Source organism: Eubalaena glacialis, chromosome 2 (assembly GCF_028564815.1).
Source record: "Eubalaena glacialis isolate mEubGla1 chromosome 2, mEubGla1.1.hap2.+ XY, whole genome shotgun sequence".
Taxonomy (NCBI): domain Eukaryota; kingdom Metazoa; phylum Chordata; class Mammalia; order Artiodactyla; family Balaenidae; genus Eubalaena; species Eubalaena glacialis.
The window spans coordinates 142,754,694-142,772,620 of NC_083717.1; the positions used below are offsets into that span (position 1 = coordinate 142,754,694).

Sequence of the window (17,927 nt, forward strand, 5' to 3'; positions counted from 1 at the left end):
TTTTCCCTTAGTACTTTTAATACACATATACATTTTACTCACCAGCCTATTTTTCAAACAAGTTCCTTTCTATGTCTATTTTTCAAATCTCCAACTAATTATAAACTTCTTTAGGGCAAAGGCCTGGTGTTTTTGTTTTATCTCTCACCATATCTTCTAGTTAGAATGTTTTACATATAGTGGGTCCTCAAATAACATTGCAAAGTGACTGACTATAATTGGAAGTAGCCTTTGGGGACCTCCAGTCCAGAAGGCTCTGAATGCCTGGGATTTTCAGAACCAGGTTGAATGAGCACAAGGACCTAAAGGCAGTTGGAACAGGTGCAGAGCAACTGAGAGAAAGCTGTTGGTAGCTACTCTGGTTGTGTGCCTGTGGAATCAGGAAAGGATTCCAGTCGGTGCTCTGTGAATAGCTCTTAGGAGGGTGTGTTTGATCAGTAATGAATGAGAAACAATCAGCTTGAGAAAGATAGGGCTAAACTGGTTTCAAAGAAACTCTTCCATTATGTTCTCTGAATAAGAAGCAGTGAACAGGTATGAAATAGGCAATGTTTATGGGGAATTAAGAAGAGCTAAGTCTTCTATAGACCCAGGGATATGCTTCAGAATCTGTTCCACTAAATTTGACAACTGTAAATGAAACTCACCAATAGAAGAGAATAAAAGAGTATTCAAGATTTCCTCTTCTCTAGAGATGAAATAAAAAAATTATACCTTGAAATTGATGCTGGACAAAATCCTGAACTTATTATTAAAAAAGATACTGGGTAATTACATGAAAATTATATTGCAAATTACATGAGTCAAAATACGTGCTAATCAATATTTTAACACTCACTATGTACAAAGTAACTTTGGATAAAGGTTATGAAAATACAAATGAGTCAGATGTGTAGCTTGCTCCTGAAGCTAAAATCAAACTGTTAACATTCTAGAATAATTTATCATCATATTTCCCTTTACCAACATGTGTCTTTTTGAGTTCCCCCAGAAGCAATCTCCATGACAAAGACTCAAATGCAAAATGGGTATTTGAAAAGTGTTCCCAGAAACACCCATAAGGTATTGGGAAAGTGTGTGGGGGAAAAAAAAAAAAATATATATATATATATATGTATATAAAGGATGCATTATTAAACTGGTGACAATTGTGAAGAATTAGAATTTAATTTTCCCGAGGAACTCTGGGAAACAGTGAAACAGTCTCTCTGAGTCATCCCATCCAAGGACCATGGTAGCTGACGTATTTGTACACCAACTCCCACTAATAAATTTTTCAAAGATATGGGGGTGAGCATTAATTTCTCAAAACTTCTGCCTGCTGAGAATATGGGTAGAGTAGACTCTGGAAACCAAAAAAATCTCTAGGAAAAGAATTTTCAGGTACATGCATTTGGAAGTCACTCCAGTGTACCCAGAAATAAAGAATGAGAAGAAGGTATCAGAGGTCACCAATACATTTTCTACTGCAGTAGTTGATCAGGGAAATTCTGTATTTTGGGTACATCATGACTGAGAGAAATCTTTTTTTTTTTTTTTACATTCTCCACTTTTACACATGCAGGAACTCTTTTTAAATATTATCTCTGTGATTAATCATGGGGTTAGAATAAAAATGGTAATCAGATTTCAGTTTTGCTATAGGAACCATCCTTCACAGATGAATATTCTTTTCTTGTTAAAACAATCTATACTAATATTTAGCTTGAGAAACTAAATTTTGTTTGTCTAAAACATACTGCAGGTCAAAATGTAAAACTGGATTAACCCAATTTATTAAACTGGTCTGCTTAAGTAAATAGCAACTACTTCTTCATACTTCAGTTGTTGCAACTTTAGACAAATAAAAATTGGATCCTTTTCTGATGAATAGAATTTGAAACATTATAAAAACTAAGAATAAGTCATAGAATGAAGTTGACATATTGGCATTATATTCTTCCATTGAGACACAGTCCTACCCTTCTTGTTTCATGAAAGAATGGGAAAAATGACAAACTAGAAAATGGTTCAGCTGCAGAAGATATTAATGTAGAGTTCCAAGGGAGAGAAGTCTTAGACCAGGAGTATTTCCTACACTGTGGGCAGGGATTGTAAAATTGGAATCTGAGAAATTAGTAATTTTCCTACTTTATCCATTTAGTACACATAATCAATAAATGGATTTCTTTTCTTTCATGTGGTTGTTTTTGTTAAAGTGTATTTACTTCTGACCCTTAAAATGTGCTAAAAAGAACAAAATGACCAACATTTTTGAAGACTCTCTATAATTTCATAAATATACTGTAGAAATGGAGAATAGATGGAAGTAGTAATCAAGAAAATAGTGATTAGAATAAGTATAACAAATATCCCTAAAACCTCAGTGGCTTAAAAAACAACAAAAAAATCTTCCTTTCATGAAAATTGCAATGCAATTTCTCCTACTCTTATAGGTGTCCTGGGTAGGTTTCCTCTAAATGGTGACTCTGGGGAATTCACTGAAGGTCCAGTAGTTAGGAGTCCATGCTTCCACTACAGGGGGCATGGGTTCGATCCCTGGTCAGGGAACTAAGATCTCGCATGCTCCGTGGCATGGCCAATAAATAAATAAATAAATGGTGATTTTTGTTATTCACAATCTTTCCATTATGTGGCTCCAAAAACCAATGGGTCCTCAGACACTTTACAGGAGCCTCTGTATGGAGAGATAGATAAATCAAGACACTCTGTACAGAACTGTGTGAGATGTTTCAGACACTCAACCTGAGTATGGCACATGTCACTTCCTCTCACATTCCACTGGCCAAACTTGTCTCATGACCCCACTAGACAAACAGACTGGGGAATAGAGTTCATCTGTGTATTAAGGAAATTAACACCGGTTTGGTAAACATCTGGAAAGTGTCTATCCCAGGTCATAATTGATAGCCTAAAATTTGGAGGTGTGGTTTAGTACAGCATATTAAAGTGGGTTGATCTTGGTCTTGCCCCTAGGATATATTTTAGCAATGAATTTGATGAAATTTAGGAAACAAATAATATTTTAAACAAAATAGAAAAACATAAAATGAATAAATAGGAAATATAATTCTACAACAAAAATATTTTAAAATCTTAAAATACTTACGCACAGATAAAAATAAGACAAAATTAAACAGGAATAAATATAAGATTCTGCCTTCAGGTTACAATATAATCAACTGCACAAAAAATGTTAACAGAATGTAAACTTTCAAATGTCTGTGTGAAGAACATTCTTACCACAAGCCAATTCAAATCAACACAGTAAAAATATTCTTGCTTGAATTTTTAAAGAATCCAAAATAAATAATTTTATTAGCAAGAATACAATTTCTTGATTATAAGGATAATACTTCCAATTTAGACTGTGTGGATCACCTGATATCTATACTAAATTTTTTTGGGGAAATACTGACAAACTTAAGCATGGTAGGAGAGTCCACTAGAAGGTAAAATGTTTGGAAACTGTCTCATACAAACAACAATAAATTACATAGGAGTAATGAATCAGTAAAAAAAAGGTGCAGGGAGTCAGATTGCCTTTGTTCATATATACAAAATGGTCACTTTAAAGAAAGAGTAGACATATGTTTGCATACTTAAAGTCCTAGGAAAGGCAACATAATTTTTAAAAATCTACAAATGTTGCACAAAAAATTGAACAAGAAAAAGAATAGTAAAGGACTTGTAAGCTGAAAATATATTACAGAAGCTAAGTACACTTTATGTAAGACTCTGAGGAGAAGAAATTAGATGGGTTTAAAAGGAATGTAATATACATCTTTATCTGCCTATTCATGTCTAAGATTACAGGAATTTAAGCATTCTTAGCATGACGCTGACATGGTCTTTGACCCGGTAGGAGTCTCTATATACTCACTGTAGTTTTCACTAAAGGGTTTTTTTGTGTGTTACTAAGTTCTTTTATTAGTAATGCTAATGCTATTCGGGAATTAGATTGGTCATGTGTCCCGTGAGTAAATAACTCTGGTAAGCAAGCATTCTTCATCTGCAGATACACAAAATTGCAAAATTCTGTCTTGAAATTTATTAACAGGATAATTACCATGACAGCAACCCATTTTTAATAAGCATCGTAATTACCATATCAAGCATCATTAAGACCTTCCAACCCAAGGGAGGAGGGGTGGTGGTGAGAAAATTATGTTTCATGAGATTGACTTAAGGCAGTAGTCTTGCTACCAGAATTTCCATTAGTCGTTGTAGACATTTTTCCTAAACTTTGTTGTCCAGAAGTCATGTTGATGGGTCTAATAAAAATAAACTCAAACAACTCACTGCCAATATTTTTTAACTGTGACGTTTATAATTCTAACACAGGTAAATTATATCTGAAGAATAAATTGATAACATGTCATCCTAATCTCCCATTAATTTCTCAGGTGAAGATGTAATAAAAAATCTAACAGACAAGGACAAAAAATTTCACTGCTTGTTCTGAATATAATGAAATGCAACAATCTACCTAAGTGAAATTAAAGTGGGGAGTATGTTTCAGAAATAAGGCTTACAAAATGTTTAATGGATATTGGAAAAGATCTGTCTCATGTGTGAACAGTGTCTGCACAGATGAAAACTTATTAAGCTAACATCTCTGAATCTAATTTCTTTTTGAATTAAGAATAAGTTTTAATCAAACCCTAACCTTTAAAGTTGTATGACCTCTATTACCCTGTGAGCAATACAGTCATGGCTGAGAATAAGTGAAAGAATTATGGAAACACAGTCTCAAAAAATTGTTTAAATGCCCTGAAGAATCTCAAGGTAACAAATATATTTTAGTACGAGGACTTCAAAATTCTGTGAACCTACTTTTTTTTTTTTTACATATTGTAGAATATACTCTCTTCCTCCAAAGACAGATATTGGAGTTCCTTATGAGTGGCCATTGTTTCGTAGGTCAAATGAAGCAGTATTAGTATTAGGAGAATGCTGATTCTCATCAGTAATTCTGAAGTCCTAAAATTATAATTTCTTCATTTTATATTTCACATAAATAGCAGATAATCATTCATATGGTCTAAAAACATTAGCAGTAAAATCTCAACACAATATGACAGCCCACTTTTCAAATTAAGCTTTCATTCTTCCTCTAAACCCACCATTTGAGTCACTATTCCCCAAACACAGTTCACTTAATCTCTCTTCTGTGTCTTCAAACTACTCACTCATTATGGAATACATTTGGCTTTCCCTTCTGTTTATTTAAACCTACTGTGTAAGAAGTCTGAAGAGTCGGGTATTTTCCCTATTTACTAGCTAATAAGTTAGCCTGCCACAGCTCATGGAAGCTCACAGAGACATGAGACTCCTGGGTCAGAAGCAAAGGACTTTATCACCCAAGTCTCAGATGAGCCTCATGTCATCATAGGTTCTCCTCCTTCAATTTCCAAAGGAGCAATGTGGGAGCAGTCCAGGTGAATGTTGTACACAGTTTGTGACACAGCTAAGGAATCCAGAGTTTAAGAAACTTCTGATCTTAAAAGGTCCTACTAGCAAACCTACCTAATCTTTGTCCCTGAGGGAGACATTACCTTTATTATCCTGGTCAGGAAGCAAATCTTCCTTCTGCTCTGGAGGCAGATACTGACTCTAATATCTAAGGCTGTTTGCTACACAAACATCCTGGAAAAAGAGTTCAGGACAAAAAACTGCCAAAAGTTTTCAGATGCATGTCAAATCTCATCCTTCAAACTACAATGTCAATCCTACTTCTTTAATGATAAGAGGCCACAGTACCATCTCACTCTTCCATTTTCTGTGCCATTTGACACATCATTCATGTTGTGTGGCATCATTTATGTTGTTTACTTTCTTGCTTAACATTTGTGTCCCATTTAAATAAATTATATATTTCATGTTGTCTCTTTAAGTAGTTCAAACTCAATGAAGGTACAAATTATGTAATAAATTCCTTCTTAGCCTCATAAAATTTAATGCAACTATATTTTGAATAGCCTCTCAAATATTTGTGGCATGAAGAAGGGTAAAAATTTACTTTGTAAATGTTTCATCTAAAACACCAGTAAACAAATGGTAATGAAAGAGTTTTATTCTATCTGTTGGGGGGAAATTAGTTAGAATGTGGCAACAATGTTCCCTATGCTATTGTCTGTCCTTTTCTTGAAAGATACCTTTTCAGTCAACTTTATTATTTGGTGATTTGGTGTCAAATATCAAAGAACATCAATTCTTATGGAGAATTAAACAAAAGTGTAAATATAATCAGAATTGACAACAATCCACTGATAAAATCTGGAATGGGATTAGTTTTCACTTCTAGGAGCTTAATAACAAGGACCTCCAAGGCAAAATCTTCAAATCTATATTTTATGAATTAAAAATTATCAAATTATACAGGCACATAGTTTAGAAAGCCAATGATTATACAAAACACAACCTCAAGTATTTCTAATACCCAGAGGCAACCTTTCTAATGCATCTCTTAACCATTCTTGGTTTTGCCTTCATATTTCTAAATGTTTAACTGCTCTTTATAGATTTTTTTCCATTTTCACGTTGTCTTACTGATTTCTTCCTGTTGAAGAGAAGCCTTTAGTTCTCTTATACTAACTCTCCTCCTTCCCCATATTCCTTATATTTATATACTTATGGTTAAGTCAACTGCTATTGTTATCATTAACTATCCAAGTATATCTTCAGAGTTGCCTTGTAATATATTTCAATTACATTTCATTTCATACAACTTTTTCTTTGTGTTCTGTTATTAACACTCACATTTTGTTTCCTCAATCATGTATACACCCATCATTACCATATTATTAAGCTTTCCATGAGAAGTGTAAAATCCTTCTCTAAACCATCAGATAACCCACTAGTTGCATCTCTCTCCTGAAGACATCCTTCATGAAGCCTCTTCTCCCAGACTCAGTCTGTCTTGGTTGCTCTTGACTTCCAAGGCACAGCTATCATCATGGTATTTTGCTTCATTATCATCTTGGGATTCCGTTCTATATTCTCCTATATACAATCTCCTATTTTTTAAATCAGTTTTGGTGGAACATACATAAAAGTAGTGTCCTGAGAAAGGGAACATGACAGAACTAATTTGGAAATCTTATAGGTCTAAAAATGTCTTCCTTCTTCTTCAATACCTGAAAAAAATATGTCTGGTTGTGTAGAAAAATTCTAGTTTGAAAACAGTCTTCCTTTAGAATTTCAAAAGCTTTACTCAATTGTCTTCTAGCTTTCTGATTTCTATTATGCCATTTTGATTCCTAATTCTTTATATGTGATCATTTTGGAAAAAATGAAAATCTCACTGGAAACATTTAAGATCTTCATTTTTATCCTAGTGTTTGAATTGCATGTGGATGTGTTTTGGTGTGGATCTTGCTTACTCTATGTGCTAGACACCTAGTGGGTGTTTTTAAATTAGAAACGTATGTCTAAATATGACAGAAATTTTTATTAATTTTTTAGAAAATAATTTCTTCATCTCTATTTCTCTTTTCGGAATTCTATTCAAACGTTAGATTAGCTGGACCATTTCTCTAATCTTCTTATCTTCTCCTTCTTCTTCCATCCCTTTGATTGTTAAATTTTGTTTTATTCTCTTTAAGATTTTGTCAACTTTATCTCCATCCCTTTTACTGATTTTTATGTTAACGTTTTTAATATTCTAAGAGTTCACTGATGTTCTCTGAAAATTCCTTGTTTCTCTTTTCCTATTCTTGTTATGTGAATGCAACATTTCCCCTTTTTTCTGAGAATACTAATTAAAAATATCAATAATTGTGTTTTATTTTGTAGTTGGGCTCCCTGAAGTATCCTTGTTTCCTGAATTCTTTTTCCCATTTTTCTTGGTTTCTCTCTTTTATTTTTTAGAAGATTGTCTCAAATGTTTGGTTAACTGGTATACTCACATCTAGACTCAGTTATAAAAGAGCTTATTGGTAGCTCTGTTGATTAACAGTAGGCTTCACTGTGAGTGTATTACTGAGGTTGTTTCGACAAGGACCCTTTTGTCAGGATCTGTAGCCTTTTCTCCAGAGATCATCAATTTTCCTAGAAAGGAATTCTCCAATATTCCACCAGAAAGGAATTCTCAGAACCAAGTGTCAAAAGGGATTGTGTTGAGTATGTAAACTTTCACTTAATAACCCTGATTTAAGACTGTGTTGCCTTTGTTTTCAATGATTCCATGTTTCTTAGTTCAAAGTTTCTCTGGTTCAACATCTCACAAAAATCAATTTCTAGCCTTCTGCAGGGATTTGACCAGGAAGTTGGTGGGAGAAGGGAGGTAGTTGGGCACTGAATTGTGTGAAATGTGAAAGGAGATCTGAGTATTTAACTCTTCTTATATAGACCTTCAACCACTTCTTCTGTTTTTAGACTGAATTACACTCTAAGAGCTAAACGGTGTCTCCAATTCCTGAGTTATTTAAGAATTCTGTAACATTTCAGTATGCCTAGTTCTGTCCTCCTACATACTGACAGCTTTGAATCAAGTTTTCTTTAGTATGCTGAGCAGTGGCCATTCCCTGATCTGATTCTTTTCCTTCAAAATTGTTTTTCTGTCATCTCCTCTCCCATTCCCTCTATCACTGTTGATATGTGTTTTGTTGTTGTTATTGTTGTTCTTTTATTCCTTTATTATTGTTTCAGCATAGTTTTAGGGAGAAGATGTGAAGAATGAATATGTTTGAAAACAGCAGGTTTAAGTAGAACTAATCCTACATGTTTTTCTTAAACATATAGCTGTTAGTTTTCAGACCCTCAGAAGCTATTTCCCAGCAAAAGAAGAATTGTAATTGATGAGCTTTTGATTGGAAATATTTGTATAAATGACTAGGTCAGATTTTACAAAAAAATAAGTTATGTGGTTATGAAATCTGCTTGTTTAGAAATATACTTTTAAAGGAATTATACTTCATTTTGGAATGCTTTTAGAATTCTTAAGAAACAAAATGATAGGTCATGATAAACTGAGAAACATAGCTATATCTTCTCAAAATAGTAACACAGAGAAAACCAAAAAAAATACATTTGGTAGTTGCTTTATAAAACCTACATGGTCCAATTTTTCTGCTATAATAAATTTTAGAAAATTATGTGGGAAGAAATTGTTAATTTAAATTAATAAATCTTCCCAAATTGATCAAAATATTAATATAGTGTCACAAATATTTCAAAATATCTATCTAATAAAATCACCTCATTTTATATCAATCAGCATTGCAGCAGGTTCCTCTTCTGAAAATAAATTTCCTTATCAAAATAATGAGGAGTTAGCACTAAATTTTATTTTAGGTAGGTATTAGCTCTAAAGTCTAGAAACTTATGATCAGAACATGGGGTTTAATGAGAGATACATATTTTTACTATTATGAAATCTCTCCAGGATGGCTATAAACTTAATATTTTATGGAAGATTTTTAAAAGATTTTAAAAAACAAGGGATTCAAGGATAAATTCTCATTTCATTTATTAGAATTTTTGTTAAATCTAAGCCATAGTCTGCCTCAGCTTGTTGTTGCAAATATAATCCTTACCTGCAGATTATTTTGTATTTTGTATTCTATGCCTATACTCTGTTTCAAGTTCTACCAATGTTGATGAATTAGTTTAGAAAAAGAAAGAGAAATCTACAGTGTAGTTGATGATTCTAAAACCATGACTTCAAGCATAAAAAAAATAATAGTAATTAATCCTATTGTTTTAGCATTTCCAAAAATAGTTATGGCAACAGCACCTGAAATAAAGTTGCTCACTTGTTTATGGTTTATAAAAATGAATTTCTATTCAATCGACCAGTCCAACATCAAATCAAAATCCAAGTACCAGATGAATCTTAAGACTATAATTCAATTTTAGATGTCAAGGTTGCCAAGTTTAAACTCAGCACTGATATGCCAGTCATGTTCCTACTGACAATGATAGGACAGGTTTTAAAGTATAAATATTCATGTAGAGAAAACATACTTGAGCCTAAAAACTGTGTTACTTAAAAACTGTGATTTTCAATCAAGGTTATATTTGGACAACATGGATTCCCAAAAAGGCCTAATTGTCTCAGCTGTAAAGTATTCTTATCAGTCAAAACATGTTTGAAAATTTACTGTGTGAAGGAATTTATTTATTTAAACTTTCAAAATGGACATAACTACTTAAAACGCATGTCTAGATCCCCATAAGAAAGATCTTCTCTGGGACTTCCCTGGTGGTCCAGTGGTTAAGACTCCACGCTTCAGCTTCAGGGGGCGTGGGTTCTATCCCTGGTCAGGGAACTAAGATGCCACATGCTGCACAGCCGTGGCCAAAAAAAAAAAAAAATCTTCTCTGGAGCTGAAGGTAAGGTATTCCCAGGAAAATTTATATTATTGAGATGTCACATTTGTTTATAGAGTCCATAATTGAATACATGTTATTCTCTCAAATAATATAATTTTAGACAGTTTTCTAATAAATCCTTGTCACCAGAAACTTACTGAAAGTAGTACTTCACTATGGTATGCATCACCATGACATTTAACTTAAACAACATAGAACAAGATGTTTGTCAAGCTTAGGTTGTGTGGGAAAAATCCCAAAGGAGGCATAAAAAGAAGGGAATAGAGCTAGTGCCTTCAAGCATGGCTGCTTGGAAGGTAACACAGGCCTTAAAAGACTAACAGGGCTTGGGAAAACTGGAGGGAGTCGTGCTGTCAGTTCCACCCAAGTGTGCAATGTGAACTAAGATCCTGAGGCACAACTGAGTCTGGACAGCAAGGGATATGAACAAACAGAAAAGAGTGGGTATAATGCAGAATAGTACTGAAAAGGCTTTACAGTAAGAAGAGAAGCCTCTTTTTAAAAGTCTTTAAAAATGTCATTTCCCTCTTGTATTAGATTTTTAACACAGCAATACAATTTTATTGTTTTTATCAAACTCATTGGAGTGGCAATGCAAGTCACAATCTCTTATTCAAAGCCTTAGGGGAATGTTTTTCAGAATATTTCAGATTTTAGGAAGATAATAAAGTACATATACCATGTATTATATAACACAGCCAGCAGGCTCTGTGGCAACACTGTGTAATCAAATACATTATTTCCAGAGCAAAACATATGATTATTCAGACAAAGTAGGGTAAATAAAGACGAGAAAGTCTTTTCTATTTTTGTATTCAAGTCATTTCAGGTTAGATGTTGCCACCAAACTAGTTCACATCAGGTTTTGCTGAAAGAAGTTACCAATAAAATTAAACAAAACATACCCATTCAATCTGCAAAACGTTTTAGATTTTAGAATTGTGTCTAAGGTATTGAAGTTGTGTATTTTAAAACTTAATGACCAAAACTATAACAAAAGACACAGATGTGTACTTTAAAAAGTTATATTATAAAAGTGTTTAATTCATTTAAATTAAATTTAGTGTCATTTAAAATTATATGTGAAAAACAGTAAACATAGTACTTTTTTAAAATATATGTTACTATAAATATTTGATCAGGGGAGGGAGGTCCAGAGGCTATACTGTTGGGAAGCATAGGGGTAAGGCTAACCTGAAGGTCCATAAGGACAGGGAGAGAGCAGCACATGGGCTACAGATGCCCTAGTTATGCCAGGGGATGCCTAAGGGACTAGGAAATGCTAGAAAGGTTGGACATGGGCTTCTTCTCTCTCATCCTTTTCAGGAATGGTGCAAGCACCTGAATGTGGAAGGTGAATCACAAATGCAGCCTTGTTACCCACTTCTCAGTCACCTGAATAATTACATGAGATACAGCACAGGATCTGATAAATCACATATAATTCCCATCACTTTCCCAACTATGCAACACTTACCCTGAATTGAAAGAAAAGAAAAAAGGAAAGAATGAAAGATGGGTAGAAAAACAGGAACTCCTCACTTGTTACTTATGTCTGAATCACTAAAAAAAATCCTTTTATTCTAACACTGGAGAGTTAACCCAAAAAATGCAAGTTCTTGTAAAAAGACAATGGAATGATAGAAACCTATGCAAAAGACCAAACTGAATATAGGTCCTTAATTTGTCTTGGTGGGGAAGAAAGTAAGGAGACCAAGAGGACTTTAAATATATTCGCTAACAGCAAAAAGGAGAAAACTGAGACCAAGAACAAAAATAAATCAACAAACAATTTCCAGGTGGCACAGCATTGCCCTATGTACTGATTATTTTCAACAGAATTGGATCAAAAACAGACTCTACACTGAGATTTTAGTCTTTCACAAGTCAATTCAAATAGCTTTGCTCATGATGTGCATTTTAAAAAATAAGAATAACACGGGCTTCCCTGGTGGCGCAGTGGTTGAGAATGTGCCTGCTAATGCAGGGGACACAGGTTCGAGCCCTGGTCTGGGAAGATCCCACATGCTGCGGAGCAACTAGGCCCGTGAGCCACAACTACTGAGCCTGCGCGTCTGGAGCCTGTGCTCCGCAACAAGAGAGGCCACAATAGTGAGAGGCCCACGCACCGCGATGAAGAGTGGCCCCCGCTTGCCGCAACTAGAGAAAGCCCTAGCACAGAAACGAAGACCCAACATAGCAATCAATCAATCAATAAATAAATAAATCTTAAAAAAAAATGAAATAAAATAAGAATAACAGAAATTACACATAGGTAAAGTTAACAAAACCAATTACAGTATGTACAGCATGATTTTTTTATACAAATATAAATATGCATTTACATACTTATATATAAAGATAAGAAGTATATACATTCAACACTAACAGTCATTGGTGGGATTTTCAGTGATATTTATTGTCTTATTAATTTGGTTCTTAAATGTTCTGTAATGAATATGTATTATTTAATTATAAAAACTATGAACATTTCTAATGGAGGTTCTTTCTTCCGGAAATATGTTAAATGAGCTATTACAACCGTATACACTTGTCATTCTCAACTAAATAGAACTCTGTTTTTTGGAACAGACCCTAGTTTTTCTCAATAGATGTAACGATAAAAAAAAAATAGACCTTATGTTGTAGGACAGAAGAAACCTGTAGTAGACTTAAGTATAGATTTCTGGGAAATTTACTTACAGTACACATCCACTCTGATTGACTTTATCGCTGGGGACCCCAGGCCATTCTCTGCTTTACAGTAATACCGGCCTCCTTGGTGTCGCTGAATATTTGTAATCCTCAAAGTCTCGTTGAAGACACTTGAGTCTTGGAATCTGTCAGAGGCACTTCCTGCTGTTTTGGTCCACCTGATCTGAGCAAGCATCAACAAAGACTGTTACTTTAGGTTGGTTTTCTCACTGAAAAATTAAATAGCAAGTACTCATTTGAAGAGTTGGCTTTCAGAACTGCTACAGTGCCATTTTTGGCAAGTTATTGGAAATTAAGAAGAAAAGTTTATACACGTAATTCAACTATAAAAGTTTAAAATGCAATGTCATCATTGTATAGTGTGTATAATTCTAATTCAATTGCATAGAGTTCATCGATAGTTTAATCAGTGTGAAGGGCAATATAAATATAATACAAAGGAAGTTAAATATAAGTAGTGCACTGAAAATATGGATTAGTTTCTTTTGTTGAGCCTATAAAATTCTCACTCATATTTTCAAAACCCTGTAAGGCACTTTTTATTTATTTAGTACAGGTACTACAGGTAGGTTCTCACTTTCTTTCTGGACATGCTTCAGTATTTTATTCAAAATTTTCTATTTGATTTGGATAATTTAAGCATATTACCATAATAGCTTATTGAAATTATGTATAATTTTATACACCTGGTTGTTAAAAATGGTTTTTGTTTTTTTTTTTATGTTTTTGCTTTAATAAGCCCACAAATGACTTGTCTGTTTTGATAATTAGAATTCACTTTACATCAATAATTATTTTCAAAAAATGTGTAAACTTTTCCAAAGAGAACATTTCTATTAAACTGCCAAGCGCTTTGAATGTCTAAAACATTCCATTATAAACAATACCATTCTTTTAAACACAGCTGTGCACAACAGTCTTAGATTTTACTAGAAATAAAGACTGGCATTCAACTCAAATTTTGTGTATTTTAGCTTATAAAACCTGAACAAAAGTCACATGATAGTACTGTAAAGTGATATAAAACAGGATGTAAAAAAGATTCAGTTTATTTCTCTCCTTGTCCCTGCTGTATAATATATATATATATATTTTATTATTATGTTTAGGTTGAAAAACTGCTGATAGAAATCCTCTGGTCAAACACAAATGAAGAAACATAGAAAAATGCAACTAAGGAGTGGGTCATCAAAACTGAAATCTTTTAATACTGCTATTATTTATGCTATTTTCACACAATGTTAATTAAAATTTATGATCTAATAACGTTATCTTTAAAAAGTTCTCCAAATCATTACAATATCAGTATAAATATATTCGTGCTTGCCCTTAACTGTGAATGAAATGAAAATGTTACCTAGAGATTAATAAAAATTAGGTAATTCATAAAAATAAATATCAAATGTTTATCCAACACTTTGTGCAGAAAATATACACAAAAATAAATGGAATGGGCTTGCCTGGTGGCACAGTGGTTGAGAATCTGCCTGCCAATGCAGGGGACACGGGTTCAAGCCCTGGTTTGGGAAGATCCCACGTGCTGCGGAGCAACTAGGCCTGTGAGCCACAACTACTGAGCCTGCAAGTCTGGAGCCTGTGCTCCGCAACAAGAGAGGCCGCGATAGTGAGAGGCCCACGCACCGCGATGAAGAGTGGCCCCCACCTGCCACAACTAGAGAAAGCCCTCGCACAGAAATGAAGACCCAACACAGCCATAAATAAATAAATAAATAAATAAATGGAATGATTCCTGATTTCAAGCAGTTTATAAGCTGATTATTAATACGCTCATAAAAAGATGAAGGGTAACATGGGCACTGGTTTGATAAGTACTATTTCCATGGGGAAATCTAGGATTCTATTTTAATTTAAATTTCAAAATTTATAGGTAACCAAATAAAGAAAATTGAAATAAATAAGCAAATTACATAATTTTGTTCTTGTATAGAGATATGTTCTCTCTAAAATAATAGATATTTCTAAGATATAACCTAAGATATAATAAGTACCAATTATCAATTAAAATACCAAGTTTTCTTTGAGTATCACAGTATAGTACCAAAATTGATTTTTAAAAATAAATATTTCAGAACATAAAAAGTTCAGGATAAAAAGAGTTATGGAAATGGTCTAACAGTTTCAGGTATTAAAAATATAATATTAATACAATAATTTAGTTATAGAATACCATTACAGTATTGGGAATTGTACAGGAATTGGAGGTGGGGGAAAGAACAAGAGAGTGTGTGTGTGTGAAAGAGAAAAGAAAGCGTGAGAGAAGAAATTATGATATAGACTAGCAGTTATCAAACTTTTTGGTCTTAGAACACCTTTACACTATTAAAAATTATTAAGGACCCCAAATAGCTTTTGTTTATTGGAATTATATCTTTTCATAATCATTGTAGTACAAATTAAAACTGAGACAATGTTAAATTATATATTAACTCATTTTAAATCATATTAATAAACTGAAGACAACATAAGGAACATTTTTAATCACAAAATTATATTTTTCAAAACAAAAATAATTGAGTAAAATGAATGGAATTGCTTTATAACTTTGCAAATCTCTTTAATACCTGCTTTAGTGGAAAAGAGCTGTCTCGATAATTATATCACCTTCTGCATGCAATCTGTGGCAACATATTGTTTTGTTTGAAATATGTGAAGAAAATCTCACCTCACGCTGATATCTGGTAATAAAGGCAGGAGTGTTTCAATAGCCTTTTCAGATAATTGTGGATAGCCTTCCTTAATACTAAACTAAAACCCCACAAGTGTTAGTTTCCTAACATTTGATGGCAAAGTAGAATCAAAAACCATATAAATGCCCTTTTGGCACTCTGTGACACTAAAATCCATTGGTCTATCTTGCACTTTTAATGGACTGTTTACTCATACATGATTTTGTAGCATCATACATTAGTCATCTGGAAAATATGAATTCACTGAGTTATGCAGATCTTCCAAATGTTGACATATTTCATTATATAATACAAGTCACATATATTAATATCATCAAACTTTACAGAAGAGTCTTTAAGTGTTGGGAAGCAGCGATACTTATGTTGGCAGATTTTCCAAACTTCTAATTTTTCTCTTGAAAATGTAAAATTTATCATTAGTAATAAATATAACTAAGGTATTTTATTTGGGATGGCAAATTCACTTCAATCATTTTTGAGAAAATATTTGCCAAATACCCAAGTCGGAATAACCATTATTTGTATAACAATCATCCTTTTAAGTAAAAACATTATTCTATGAAAAAAAGTGGCGGAGACCTTCAAGACAGTGAACAAGTAAGACGTGGAGATCACCTTCCTCCCCACAAATACATCAGAAATACATCTACATGTGGAACAACTGCTACAGAACACCTACTGAACGCTGGCAAAAGACCTCAGACTTCTCAAAAGGCAAGAAACTCCCCACGTACCTGGGTAGGGAAAAAGAAAAAAGAAAAAACAGAGACAAAAGAATAGGGATGGGACCTGCACCACTGGGAGGGAGCTGTGAAGGAGGAAAGGTTTCCACACACTAGGAAGCCCCTTCACTGGTGGAGACGGGGTGTGGCAGAGGGGGGAAGCTTCGGAGCCATGGAGGAGAGCGCAGCAACAGGGGTGCAGAGGGCAAAGCGGAGAGATTCCCGCACAGGGGATCGGTGCCGACCAGCACTCACCAGCCCGAGAGGCTTGTCTGCTCATCCACCGGGGCAGGTGGGGGCTGGGAGCTGAGGCTCGGACTACGGAGGTCAGATTCCAGGGAGAGGACTGGGATTGGCTGTGTGAACACAGCCTGAAGGGGGCTAGTGTGCCACACCTAGCCAGGAGGGAGTCCAGGAAAAAGTCCGGAGCTGCCTGAGAGGCAAGAGACCATTGTTTCTGCATGTGCGAGGAGAGGGGATTTCTGCTCCGTGTACCCACAGAAGGCAGAGCACTGCCTAAGCGAGCTCCAGAGACAGGCACGAACCGCAGCAGTCAGCTTGGACCCCAGAGATGGGCATGAAACACTAACAGTGCCGCTGCTGCCACCAGGAATCCTGTGGGCAAGCACAGGTCACTACCCACACCCCCTCAGGAGCCTGTTCAGCACACCACTGCCAGGGTCCTGAGATCTAGAGACAACTTCCTTGGGAGAACACATAGCGCGCCTCAGGCTGCTACAATGTCACGCTGGCCTCTGCCACCACAGGCTCACCCTGCATTCCAATTATGACTACCACACCCCTCACTATCCCTGGCATGAGTGAGCAAGAGAGCCCTAATTGGTTGCTGTTTTAACCCCCTCCTGTCTGGGCAGGGAAGAGACGCCTGAGGGCAGCCTACATGCAGAGGCAGGGCGAAAACCAAAGCTGAACCCCAGGAGCTGTGCGAACAAAGAAGAGAAAGGGAAATTTCTCCATGCAAACTCAGGAGCAGTGGATTAAATCCCCACAATCAACTTGATGAACCCTGCATTTGTGGAATACATGAATAGACAATGAATATTCCCAAAATTGAGGCGGTGGACTTTGGGAGCAACTGTAGACTTGGGGTTCGCTTTCCACACCTGATTTTTTTCTGCTTTTCACGTTTATCTTAGTTTAGTTTTTAGTGCTTGTTATGATAGGTGGATTTCCTTATTGGTTTGGTTGCTCTCTTCTTTTTATTTTTTATTTTTTTAATTAAAAAAATTTTTTTCCTTTTTTCTCTTTTTCTGAGTGTGTATGTGTATGTTTCTTTGTATGATTTTGTCTGTTTAGGTTTACTTTTACTATTTGTCCTAGGGTTCTGACTGTTCGTTTTGTTTGTTTGTTTGTTTTCCTTTTATGAGTGTATGTTTCTTTGTGTGATTTTCCCTGTTTATTTTTACTTTTACAATTTGTCCTA

General features: G+C 34.7%; 1 protein-coding gene across 1 annotated transcript in view; it reads right to left on the bottom strand.

The window, feature by feature from the left end:
• Positions 1-17,927, bottom strand: part of MDGA2 (MAM domain containing glycosylphosphatidylinositol anchor 2) — an 811,172-nt gene that overhangs the window by 371,657 nt on the left and 421,588 nt on the right. Inside the window, exon 3 of the mRNA XM_061182503.1 lies at positions 13,042-13,216. Coding sequence (XP_061038486.1) covers positions 13,042-13,216 — 175 coding nt within the window. The remainder of the gene's footprint in view (positions 1-13,041; positions 13,217-17,927) is intronic.